This window comes from Crinia signifera, chromosome 2, assembly GCF_055691185.1.
Source record: "Crinia signifera chromosome 2, ASM5569118v1, whole genome shotgun sequence".
Classification (NCBI taxonomy): domain Eukaryota; kingdom Metazoa; phylum Chordata; class Amphibia; order Anura; family Myobatrachidae; genus Crinia; species Crinia signifera.
This window is the reverse complement of record NC_139218.1, coordinates 266,813,147-266,827,024: the sequence shown is the minus strand read 5'-3', so window position 1 is coordinate 266,827,024 and position 13,878 is coordinate 266,813,147. Positions and strand designations below refer to the sequence as shown.

At 39.5% G+C, this 13,878-nt stretch overlaps 1 protein-coding gene across 4 annotated transcripts in view; it reads left to right on the top strand.

The window, feature by feature from the left end:
- GABRB3 (gamma-aminobutyric acid type A receptor subunit beta3) overlaps positions 1–13,878 on the top strand; it is a 357,556-nt gene that overhangs the window by 306,633 nt on the left and 37,045 nt on the right. For all 4 annotated transcript variants that reach the window (XM_083168571.1, XM_083168570.1, XM_083168573.1 and 1 more), the window contains one exon: positions 11,123–11,205. In XM_083168571.1, the coding sequence (XP_083024697.1) occupies positions 11,123–11,205 (83 nt within the window). The remainder of the gene's footprint in view (positions 1–11,122; positions 11,206–13,878) is intronic.

Genomic DNA, 13,878 nt, shown 5'->3' with positions numbered 1-13,878 from the left:
CGCATGCCTATGCCTATTGGCATTCATCATGCTGACATAAGGCTATGGTGCCACCACCTTCCAGTAACTGATTGGTATTGACTATTTAGATGTTTGAGAATCAGGCAGAATAACATTTAACTATTAAGGCAGTTGGCATAGGAGGCAAGAGCAGTTGCAAGTTGGTTGAATATCTTAATCCTTTCAGTTACTAATATCTTGTATTATTTTTTTTCTGAGCATACCAATTTACTAAGGTGTATTATGACTAATGGCATTAATACTGGTTACATTAATTATTATTATCGATTATTTGTATGGTGCCACAAGGGTTCCGCAGTGATTAATATATTACTTTGCATATTAGTGCTGATTGGATTGATACTGCTTTGATACTGCTGATGATCATGTTAATGCTATGACTTTATCTGCTGATAATAGTACTAATACATTACTAGTACTGCTTGTAGTATTTGTTATATTTGTTATATACCCAGAATTGGATAACCATTGTGGTCATCTGGACTCATTAATAGATAATCAAATGTGTGTCACATCGTCATGGCTATACATTATGCAATAGTAATTTGATCCACAGTGATGACTTCTCAGCACAATAACATTGCCCCTCCCCCTTTATTGGATTAATAGGAAGAATAGTAAGGAGTATGGGGTATTTTACTTGCTGGTAGAAGCCAGATTTATTTCCATCATTTATACAGTGTGTTGGAATGTACCAGCCAATCAGCTCATAACTGCATGTTATAGCCGGAGTTTGAGAAATTACGGGAGCTAATTGACTTGGTACTTTATAACTTTTTATCACCCTCCACTTTATCATTTACTAAGGCTTAATACTGTACATCGTACATTTGGCCCATTGTACAAAAGTGATTTTAAAGATTTAAACATTAACCTTTGCCCAAAACAATGAGTTGATGTTTTGACTTGAATTTAATTGTTTTGGGGCTCCTTACTAGCATTTTTCAATGGGGAAGAGGCTGTCCAATTGTGTAGCACATTACTCTGTACATGCTCGGAAGGTGAACGCATATACATTGTGGAGGACATGCACTGAAACTAGAGGGAGGAAGATTCAGGGGAAATTTAAAGGAAGAATTACTTCACAGAAAGAGTAGTAGATAAGTGGAATAGCCTACCATCAGAGGTGGTAGACGCAAATACAGTAGAGCAATTTAAACATGCTTGCGATAGGCATATTGATATCCTTACAAAAAAATAAGGATCAAATATGGTTTGAGGGAACATGTTTAAAAAAGGGGCAGACTAGATGGGCCAAGTGGTTCTTATCTGCCGTCAAATTCTATGTTTCTATATGGACCTGCCCACTTCTCTCACTTAACACATGACACAGAGATTGGTGGTAATAAAAATGACATGTAATAACTTGAACCTTGGACCACCCCTCATAGATCTCACCAAGGGGAGTCCTCAAAAGAAAGAAAGAAAGCTTGTTCTATGTTGCATTAACTGCAACTGAATTAGTCTACCTGCAGCTTGGAATTCCCTCAATCCTTCATTTTAAGCAAGGGATAAACACTGATTACAATTTTGTGGCACACATTTATGCACTGTCCCATGAGAATTGGTGTACTGTCCTTTTAACCCAGTGGCATCTGCAGCAGGCCTGCTGGAAAATGACCTCCATAGTTTGTATCACACAGGAACAGGCATAAAGTCAAAGGAATTTTCTCCATTAGTTAACGAGTATATGATACATAACTAGTAGATTTCTGACAAAATGTGTAACATAACGGTGCTACTGGTGGCCACTGGTGGGTTCCTAGCGAAGCTTCATTCATGACATACACATGGAGCTCCATAACACACAAACGCACAAGCCTGTGTACACTGCACCCATGTCCTCTTCCATTTTCTGCACCATCCACCATGAACTGCTCCTATATACACACTTTGCCTGATAACATTTCATATGTTTCTCCCTATAAACAGTGTACCCCCCTCCTCCATATACTGCTCCTGCCATACATAGCCTGCTCTGCCCGCCATATACTGTGCTGTAACCACATGTTACTTGATATCCCAGGATATGGCAACAAGTAGCAGCAGTAAACAGATGCAGTAACCACCAGATAGTCCTGCTGAGCTCAGAGCATAGGAACTGGTGACAGGTGTGGCAACTTACCACACGGGAGAAGGCAGGAAGGACTGAGACCAGGTGTAGGTGAGTAGAGTGGTGAACAGAGGTTTGTGCTGTGGCTGCAGATGATGTGGGTGCGGAGGAGGCAGATAACTGGGCTCAGCTGCTTTATATACATTATACTGCATGCTCATCTTTCCCAAATCCTGCACAGGCCAGGCATAGACCCCTCCAGTCAGGGAGCATGTTACACATGCCAGGGTTTCTGTATATAATGCAGCCTCATTATAGCCTGCTCATTCCAGATATGCACGTCAGCAGCACATACAGTACCAACACACACACGTGTACACGCACACACACACACACACACGTGTGCACACAGAGCCCCAGAAACTTGGCAGCTCCTGTGTGTGCAGTGACCCCCCCTATAATCCAGCCCTGGTGTCTATCAATTTGATGGGCCTCTAACTAGACACTTATATACTGTAGCACAATTCATTCAAATGTACAGTAATACCACTTTAACCAGTCCATATATGTGGAAGTGCAAAGTCTCATTGATCAAGTTCACCATCAGCTTTGACTTTGTCAAGTGGTAAATATGTAATTTGCTTTTTCAACTAGGAATTTATATGGATTGACTATATTTCACAGATTAGTTACATTTAAAACGAAATAGAACAAATTGTTTTATTTAGAAGCCAATTGTTACATTCTATTTCTTACCGCATAAGTAAAGCAGTTCAGAGTTGTGTTTCATAGACTATGAAAGAACTGCAGTGTAAAAATAGCTCTTTTTTATTGAGTGTAACTGTTGGTGTAACAGCTGGTAAAAAGCAACAGAACATACCTCCGATAGCTAACCATTGTCTGCAACAGAAAGAAATCAATGCACCATGTTGCCTGCATAGTAAAAATACATTTTAATTTGCTATAAATAACAGTAACAACAAATAAAACAAGAATGTAGATTAGCAGCAAACAGAACACATACATAAATCTTGGCTAGCTCATGCAGCATTCCCTGTACAAAACCCAGTGCAATCACAACCAAAAAGTGATGGTTTTCGGCTACTTTTGCAATTAGCTCCAGTACCTACCATATTAGCCTGATCTTTCTAATAAACATCATTATTTGTTTCCCCAGAAATGGCTTAACCCAACTGCGTCCGCCTCGAGTGTTCATTTTTTAAAAACAAATGTATGTAAAAAGGAGTTTTCAATTATAATTTTATATCTAAATATATATATTTATACAAGATACATTTTCTAGTACATATACATTATTAAAAATAATGACTTAAATGAAGGTGTTATAATTTCTGTTTGCAAATTTATAATTGTAGGTAGAACATGGAACTTCATGATTTTCATTTCAGTGGTCTCAAGTTCTTATTTTATATTTTGTAACAGGATTGAAAAGCATGTGTACGTTGGTGACACTTAATCGATCTCCTCTCTGTTACGTCTTTTGATAGGTGAACAGAGAAGAGATAGAGACAATTATAGATTGTTGATCTAGCCAAGAGATGCAGGTATAACTCACACAAATGATTTACCAAAGGCTTATAGGGATTAGATGTATTGGTTACCTGCAAATGTTTAGTAAAGTGTTCTATGTACTATTGTTAATCTGTTTATTGGATTTCTTGTCCTTACTCAAGTTCTTCAAACTGACAATTTTTCTGATAGTTGTCTCTTCACTAGGTGCTATTGCCTAACTGTGGCTCACGTACTAAGCCAGTGGTTTCCAACCTCGACTCTGAAGTATCCCTAACTGTTCAGGTTTTCCAAGTCACCCAGCCGGGAGACTGTGGATCACCAACTGGCACATTTTAAAAATCATAAGGTGACCTGGAAAATGTGAACTGTAGGGGATACTTGAGGGCCAGGGTTTGAAACCACTACACAAAGGGGGTTATTTGGTCCACCAAACTCCACCTTGCGAATGGTGGCATGGCCGCCGCCCATCCATTCACAGCCTAGGGGGATCCACCCACATAATTCGATGGTCAGCCACCATTGAATGATGGCAAAGGTGCACGCATATAAAAGTGACTCTCAAGTCACTTTTGTGATAATCCGGCCTGGGTGCAGCTCAAGGCAAAACCATGACTAGGTGGGTTATAGATGTTTCTGTAGAAATTCAAATCTGGCATCACAGTTGATATAAATGGAGAAATACAAAAATATTACAGTATCCATGCTTCACATGCCTTTTTTCACCCAGCCATGCGCTTTAACTATATAATCCACCTAATCCTGGGGTAGCCAACCCTAGTCCTTGAGAGCTACCAACAGTGCATGTTTTGCAGGTCTCCTCACAGAATCACAAGTGAGCTAATTAGCTCCATCTGTGGATCTTTTAAAATGTGTCAGTGATTAATGAGTGCAGCTGTGCAGCAGCTAGGTTGTCTGGAAAATGTGAACTGTTGGTAGCTCTCGAGGGCTAGGGTTGGCTACCACTGACCTAATCCATAATCCTTTTCAGCCAAAGACACTCATACCTAGATTTTCAAAACCCCCTATCCTATGAAGTATTACAAAAATCAGTACTGTTATACAGGAAGCTTGGACAGTCCCTCCACAGTGACTGTGTGACTGTGTGCTAGCAAGTCTACCTGCAAAGAAGGTGTGCTAAGTAATATGACTAAAGAATTTTTTTAACACTTAAAAGAACATTTGTTCCATACTGATCTGCAGCCAGAGACAGCGCTGACTGCGGAGGGTCTTTCTGAACTCACTAAGGGCCAGATGTACTAAGCTTGAAAAGTGATAAATGGAGAGTGGTAAACCTCCAGCCAATCAGCTCCTAACTGTCATGTCACAATCTGGGTTTCAGAAATGACAGGAAGGAGTTGATTGGTTGGTGGTTTATCACTCTCCATTTTATCACTTTCCAAGCTTAGTACATCTCACCCTAATTAGGTCCAGTATAGGCTTTGAGAGCATGTTTTATACTCCTCACCCCCACCCCAAACACATATGTATTGATAGATCCGCCATTTCTATCTTTGTCTCTCAAAGGTAACATATTAAAGACTCATTAAAGAGACACCAAATGGGACTAGTGAGGCCACCCAATGTGCCAATGACAGGGGTTAATGTTCACAAGATAATTGCAATAAATGATATGTAGCTCCTTTTGTGTGCAGACAGCACCAATGGTAAATTATGATTTACTGTATCTTGGACCTTGGCTGAAATATAGGAGCAGACAATGGGTGATGACTTTATTGTTAATATGGGAAGTATAATTCTCATATATTTTAAACAAAATACTACATACATAAACATTTTCGAAGTTAGCTAGAACCTATCCATAGCACCCATGCTAGTGTCCCTGATATTTTATATATCATCACCCCTCCATTTATTGCAAGCCCTCTGTAAAATCTCCACTGCTCTTAGGGCCCATTTCAGAGCTGATCACTGCAGTGCGAATTCGCAAAGTGGGCAATTATCGATACACCAAAAAAGAGAATTGAGTTTCTGCGCTATTTAATATTTTCAAAGCACCATGGATAAATGCACTCACACAAAACACTTTTAATGATATCAATAATATACTATATTTATTTATAAATGTATATCAAACATTATCTAGGTGGCCACCTAAATTACAGTAAAAAACATTCAGATATTATAAAAAATGAAAAAACAATTGAATATAAGCCTTTAAATAGTAAAAAAGAAGAAAGCACCTGGTCTCTTAATCCAGCAACAATAAAATTTTTGTCCATATATCGTATTAAATGTCACTTGATATATATGTGACATTTAATACAATACAGTATATGGACACAATTTTTTAATTTTTTATAATATCTGAATTTTTTTTACTGTAATTTAGGTGGCCACCTAGATACTGTTTAATATACATTTATAAACAAATATAGTATATTATTAATATCATTAAAAGTGTTTTGTGTGAGTGCATTCATCCATGGTGCTTTGAAATTATTAAATAGCGCAGAAACTCAATTGTCTTTTTTGGTTTGACAATTTTTCTGCTATATCCTATACCTACTGTATATATTGTGGGTCCAGGTGTATAGCAGAAGTGTGTGTATAAGCACTTGTACATGTAGAGTACTGCAGCTGAGGTATATATGATTCATTATTAGTTAAGTATCAGAAGGATCAATCATTTTTGTGTGTCTATATATTTTAATTAACGCACAACACTACAATATAGTGTTTTTTTTGGCAATAATCGATACATGGCACATGCGTACAGGCTGTAGTAAGCATCAGCAATGCCTGCTACCGAAGAGATCCTGCTACATTTTTCTTTCGCTAGCAGTTTGCAATTGATTGGTGATTGACAGGAAGTACAGTAGTTATGGGGGTGGTAACTGTCCATTTAGAGGCAGTGTTAACAAAAATGCAGGCATGCCAGAAAAAACACTAGGCGCACCTAACCAGTAAGTCCAAGGCTACTCCTAGCTTGCGATGACTGGAGCCCAGTGGAAAAGTCATTCAATGGTGAGTCTCTACTGAAGGATTTTGGTAATTTTCGCTCAGCTGTGAATTCTTCACTAGCCGTACACATTAATTCGCATGGGGGGATTTCACTATAGTGGGGCAGTGTCTCCCTGTTTGCTGGCTGTTGCAAATTGGCTCAGCAGCATTCAAGTCAGAATTATCCCCTTAGTCCACAGTGATATTCCCACCAATTCCATCTCACTGTAACACCCATAGTGTTCCATTCTGAATTGCTGATAATAGCTCTAGGTTGCATATTCTATGATGGGTGCATAGTTTGCCAAACACCAGTAGATCCATCTGCATCTAGAATTACGTGCAACTCTGACTCTTGCCCAAAATACACCCAATTTATATGGACATAGGAGCTTATTCTGGTCTGTTCGCAGCCATCGTTCATTCGTTCAGTGGGCGTACCACCATTCGCAAGGTGGGTTCTGGTTGACTCGCAAGGGTACAAATTCGCTTTCGAGCGAATCAACCAGAATAACCCCCCTATAAATACAAAGAGGGTGGATTAAGCATTACCCTGCGGCGAGAAGCAGGTAGTGCCACCGGATACTCACAAAAGGTCTAGACCATAGCAGCCATGATGTAGTTGCATTTAAAATGTTACCATTGTCATTCACTTTGGGCCGGATTCAGAGTTGATCGCAAGAGCAAAATCTTTCTCAAATGGGCAAAACCATGTGCATTGCAGGTGGGGCAGATGTAACATGTGCAGAGAGAGCATTAGATTTGCAGTGTAACAATATAATTCAGTATATACTTATCGAAAAAGATAACTCGCCCAAATTAAACTCTCTCTGCACATGTTACATCAGCCCCACCTGCAGGGCACATTATTTTGCCCATCTGAGATTTTGCAGTGATGCTGAACAAAGGCTGTAAATACACACTTCTGAAGCTCTGCAGAGTTCTGTTGTAATTTGCACACAGATCACTTTACAAGTGAAGCTTGCATGCCATGATCATTTCTACGTATACATCTGTACATTGCATCTCCAGTGACTGGTTCAGGCATATGTCAACATCCTCTCAAGGTGCAAAGCCTGTCTCTTCTCTTGCTTGACTTTCCCATGACAAAGTTATGGCTGTAGTATTTCTGCTGTCTTTCCACCCATTTTAAGAAAGACGGTAAGTATAATCACTACCCATTATAACCCTGACAGGGGCAATCAATTACAATCAATTATTCATTTTGATTATTAAATGATTGCCCATTTAAAGACGGCCAAACACGGAGGCTATTACATTTGGCCGATAATGTCCTCGCTTATGTGTGTGCCAGCTGGTCTAGAGTCCAAGACTACTAGTGTAATACATTGTAAAAACAAAAAAAATCTTTGTATGCTAAGCAACTACAAATAAATTATACTCTCAACCAAGACAAAATCCAATTTGATTTAGAGTATCTTCATACTTGGAACATTCTTATATAATCATTTATTTATTCTATTATTTATTTAGTAATTTTTTTTTTTTACTGTGTGGATGAGTGATACTGGAAGCCCAAGTCTAGGACTTGTAGTTTTGCAACAGTTGGAGGGCCATAGTTTGGACATGCCTGCACTAGAGCAATATAAATGCGTTTTGGTAACTTTTTATGTGATTGCGGTGATCACTCGCATGAAACACCATGTCCGATGCAATGTGCAGTTCCGTGCACATCGCAGTGAAGCAGGCGAGTTGCACTGTCAACAGCAGAGATCAGTTGGATCACAGACATGCAAGGCAGGCTTGGTTGGGTTTGCATGCTATATATCATATGCAAAAGGTCTGCATACAAGATCTTTTGCATACAATATATCGCATGCGATCATGCAGTCCAGGTAGGTTCTCGGGCAGCTCAAGAGTGGATCATGTGCAACTTCTCTGAGGGGAGGAGTCCCACAAGTGTATGACCAGCCTTAAACCAGGAATTTCAAATGTATTTCTTCGCATTATAGAAGTACACTGTAAGATTACTTCTATCTCTGGGGCTTCTTGGATACATACTTATAGCCTTGAATATACTGTATCATGGGGTCTCTAGGTTGATCTTTTTGTAATTAATGAAATTGACTGGTGTGATGTGTGTGATTTGTCTTCACTTAACCAATGTTATTTTAAAATGGTATTTTTCGATCACTTCTCAAACTTCCAGCAATTAATTATTAGCTTTCACTTTAATTGTAATTTATATGACACAAGCTACAATACGTTATGTACAGTACAGTACAGTACTGTCTATAAATTCTGAATCCAGAAATAATTATCTTCTAAAGAAATGTGTTAATCTCTCAGTTCGGTAATGGAATCCATGACTCATAGCTATTGGTTTCTATTGTAATTTAAAACAAAAGATTTATTTCAGTTAGAAACCACAACACCATCTGTAAATCTTTGCTGAATGGAATGTTCAGTAATCTATGGGTATGTTCTTACGGTTATTAGGGTCTTTTGGTAAAGGGTGATGTTCGTTTACCTCTCATCATACTGGCAATATCAAAATTGTTGCGTGTATTTTTGTACATACCATTCTCCCCCTAACTAGAGCTGTAAATTAAATCTGCCCTGTTTCAAATGTAAAACATAAGTCTCATAAATGTGTAAGGGTGCCGGATGATGCTCCGACAGTGGGGATCCTGACAGTCAGTATCTCAACGTCAGGATCCCGACTGCCAGTGTCCTGACAAGGGGGATCACAGGGGCTATTCTCCCTTGTGGGGTCCACGAACCCCATAGAGGGAGAATTGAACCTGTGGGAAGAGTAGTGAGCCTCCAGGCCCGCAGCGTGCCTGCAAGGGGCTTCTTTGCGCTCTGCCCCCTGTTGGTGCACCGGCAGTCGGGATCCCTACATGGGGATACTAACTGTCGGGATCCCCACTGTCGGAGCCCCCGTACCACACCCAAGTGTATCATGCAATTACATAACAGTTCTTTGTGTACATTAGATGACCCCTCCCTTCCCCATTCCTGCATGTTCAGTCATAGGGAGTAACAATTGTCATATGAGCAGGTTTGCAGTCCTGTATATGCATGCATTCATTTTCTGGATGTGCATACAATGAAGTTACACTACACAAACTAGACAAGTACTCACTCTCTCATGGTGTAGTACCACATGTAACAGATTTATTACATAAGAGACATAACGTTTAAAACAATTGAACATAAAAGTGTATCCTCCGTTGTCAGCATATAAAGGGGGTAATTACCAGATCCAAGGGAACTGTAGATGCACAGTTCAAATGCGGTGGTGGAGCCCGCACCGAATATCCGGTTGTGCAGCTAAACAGAAGGAGGGATCCAGACACTTGGGGAACAGGACGGCGCAACAGAGGAGAAAAGGAGAACCGGTATCCTGACTCCAGAGAATTTGAATAACATGCTTATTTGAACTGTGCGTCTACAGTTCCCTTGGATCTGGTAATTACCCCCTTTATATGCTGACAACGGAGGATACACTTTTATGTTCAATTGTTTTAATTGTTTTAAACGTTATGTCTCTTATGTAATAAATCTGTAACATGTGGTACTACACCATGAGAGATTCTGCTAATATTCCCTACATGTGGAGTATGTGCTGAAAGAATTTCAGCAGAAGAAAAATGCTACAAAGCGCCGGATAAGTCTGTGACTCAAATTGTTGTTTGCTTGGTGGTTTTGGTGGAGGTTTTGAAGAGAGCCTTTTTCTGAGGTTGTGGACTATTCTGGTCGCTATTTGCGCACATTGTCTATCCTGTATACTACACACAGTCTATTAGACAAGTACTCATTCTGCATCAGCTGCAATATGACATGACCCAGAAAAGTACACTGTTTTTTACCCAGGGCCACAACTAATGGGTTGGACACACACTCCAGACACCATGTTTGAGAACCCTCCCCGATCTACCTTTAGCTGATGTCCGGGTCTGGTGATTGTGATCAGGATTACTCTCAACAGGATTACAAGGCAAATTTATGTTTCTTTTCCTTGTCATCTCTGGCTGCTTGACAATATAGCAGTGCATTTCTGCCTTGGCCCTGACTAACCTATGCTAGTGCTACATTATTCAAGTCCAACTTAGAATTGGTTTCTATGTGGCTACTACACTTTTGTTTTATGTTAGTATACAGCCCTATCTGCCTTCAAAATAAGAGCCAGCACAAAGATCTCTGCAGTGCTATGTACAGTGATATTGGTTTTCTTACCTTTATTTGTAAAAACACCAAGATAATATTTTGGTTAAAGAGGTGTATTCTGTAAATCTCTTCTGGTGCTCTAGAACAGGTCTGGTCAACCTTTCGCTCTCTATCTGTTGTAAAACTACAAGTCCCATCATGCTGTGCCACAGTTTTGTTCTAAGGAAATGCTAAAACAGTGGCAATGCATCATGGGATGTGTAGTTTCACAACAGCTGGAGAACCACAGGTTGGCAAGGCCGGCTCTAGATTCACTGTGATCTCTGCTCTTGCATGTTTTTGTCATGACTTTAAACACATTCATTAATTAGCCTAGTTTTTATTGTTTGTGACTTTGTTTTTGTTATTTTTGTTTTGTAGAATAACAACAACAGCTGCGTGTATGATGGATTTACGGAGATATCCGCTGGATGAGCAAAACTGTACTCTTGAAATAGAGAGCTGTACGTATTAAGGGAATGTGTTAGCCGCAAAATTGTATGTTGTAACAACACATCAATAACTGTTTAAAATACAATTATATTGGCATTGTATATTACATGATTATATTTTAAATATCAGAATAGAATAAGACATTAATATGTGTAAAGAAAGTCTGCAGTTCCTGTGCCAGTCTGATTAGCTATTGCCTGTCCGCATTTCCTCAACACAAAAGAACTAATGCTTACATTTTAATCAAATTCCTGTCCAATAGAGAAAACTGTGAGATGCAATTTACTTTCAATGTGCTTCCGTATGCATGATTGGCCAATAATTTCCCACGGGGAAGCTGGGAAACCCCATTATTAATTATTATGTGCATTTATCTTTATGCGAGCAAGTCATTTCGGTATCACATCTTTTACAATATAAAACTACATTGAAACTTATTTGCTGTATACATTGTTGAAAAAGATCTGAAAATACATATACTGCTAATCTAATTCAGATTTGCCAGTTTGATCGGTTTAAAACTTAACAGCAAATAATTTAATTCAAATGTGTCTACATTCTGTGTTTCTCTTTTCCTAATTGAATTGGTTCAAGAAATGTTTTTGTCCTTTTGTCTACTAATTTAAATGCTTGAAAAAATATGTCAACAACATCTCCTTCAAGTATTTTAACTAATATTCAAATTAATATATTATGGGCAGCACAATGGCACAGTGGTCAGCATTGCTGTCTTGCAGTGCTGAGGTTATGGGATTAATTCCCCATGATATAGTAGGTTTCGTTCAAGTGCTCTGGGTTCCTCCCTAGGTTCAAAAACATGTAAGATAAGAAGCTTCTGGATATGCAAGTACTGGACGGAATTCAAGGATATGAAGCAGTTATAAGAGAGAAGAGAGCCAGAGGAGAAGTGGCCCATGGCAGCCAATCAGCACTGAAGTAACACCTATAATTTGCATAATATAACATTATACAAAGCAGCTGATTGGTTGCCATGGGCCACTTCTCCTCTGGATTATTTATTCACCATTATCACTGCCTCATCTACCCCTCAGATTGCAAGCTCCAATTGGGCAAAACCTGATGTGAAAGATAGAATAGTCTTTGTACATCAGTGCATTATATAAGTGCCATGCACATCAACAATAATAATTAGTTAATTAGGTTGGATAGACTATAGATTTTTTGTTTTATATATATATATATATATATATATATATATATATATATATATATATATATATATATATGTGTTATCTACATCACAGCAAAGTGACAACAAAAAATCGTAATGCCTCCTATAACTTAATAAACCGGAGCGAGAATTATACCAAATCAGATCACTGGGGACAATTTGCTAGATATTATCACCAGCTCCATGTGACTTATCCCTGTGGCAAAGAGCAAGAGGCAAACCAGTGTCCTCGGAGTATAATCATTGGGAGTACTTATTCCTTTCTCACCACAGATCCCTGTCCTGCTCTTCCAGCCTTATTAAAATCTGAGATAACAGTTTGTAGCCGTTTTAATCACTGCATATGTGCTCTCCCTTCTTTATTTTAGTGGCATCATAATTGGTATCTCACAAATACAGTTCTCTCTTACTTGCAAGATGTGTTCATGCTGTGACAAAATCAGCAAAATGAACTTTGGAAGGAAAGACTTGTTCCAATGATGTTAAGAGAGCCTATATTCACTACATAAATACTGTAATACTTTTATTAACCACAGAATAGATCATCAATACAGCCTTCTGCACTAGACTGGAAAGCTTAATGGAGCTCACAGTGCTCCCACATGCTGTAAAGTTTAGTGATACTAAAGGTGCCCATACACTCGAGCGATTTGGTCACTTCCTGCGAGAAATCAGATGAAAACTGAACAAATCTTATGTGTTTGACCTCAGGTGTGATGCGATGCGCGGTTCCGCGGGCATAGCATCGGAGCCTGAAAATCGCACTTGCGGAACGATAGAATTATCACATCGCCAAGCCTTTCAGCAGGCTTGGCTGAGATTGCATAAGATACATTCTATGCAAAATGACTGCATATGGTGTATGGTATGCAGTCCTGTCACCTGGGAGATCGCGTGTGAAATCTCCGGTACTTGTGCACTAGCACGGCGCCCATCGCATTGCAGACCATATCGCATGTGATGCGACGCGATATCGTCCGATGTTCTACAGTGGCATACAATTTTAAAATTGTATGCCATTGTATATGGCATACAATGCCATACAATGCGATGGGATGCGATTATAAATTGTATAAGCACCCTAATGGGTGCTTACAATGCTTAAATGCACCCCCACGCCACCCCCCAAGTATAAACGTGAACCCGCGAGGGGGGCGGTACGCGTCCTACGACCTTTTCATACCCCCACTATCCACGTCGGCGTGGAGTTAATTATATAAAGTCTGGCGAGCGCAGCGAGCCACTGAGCCCGAAGCGTGGCGAGCGCAGCGAAAAAAGTAGAGTAGTATCAGAGGGAGAACCATTGGATCGTCAAGGAGGAAGGGCAGGGCAGGCCCGTGTTCTAACTGGTCGTGCATTCTGTCAGCCTTGGTGGTTTTCATTAGGCTTAAATACAGCAAATAGAACAAGTCAGTAAAAGGATTTTACATAGGAAAGACCCCAATTCCAGCTTTGGCCACCTACAGACCAGGGCCTCTATCATTGCTTTGGA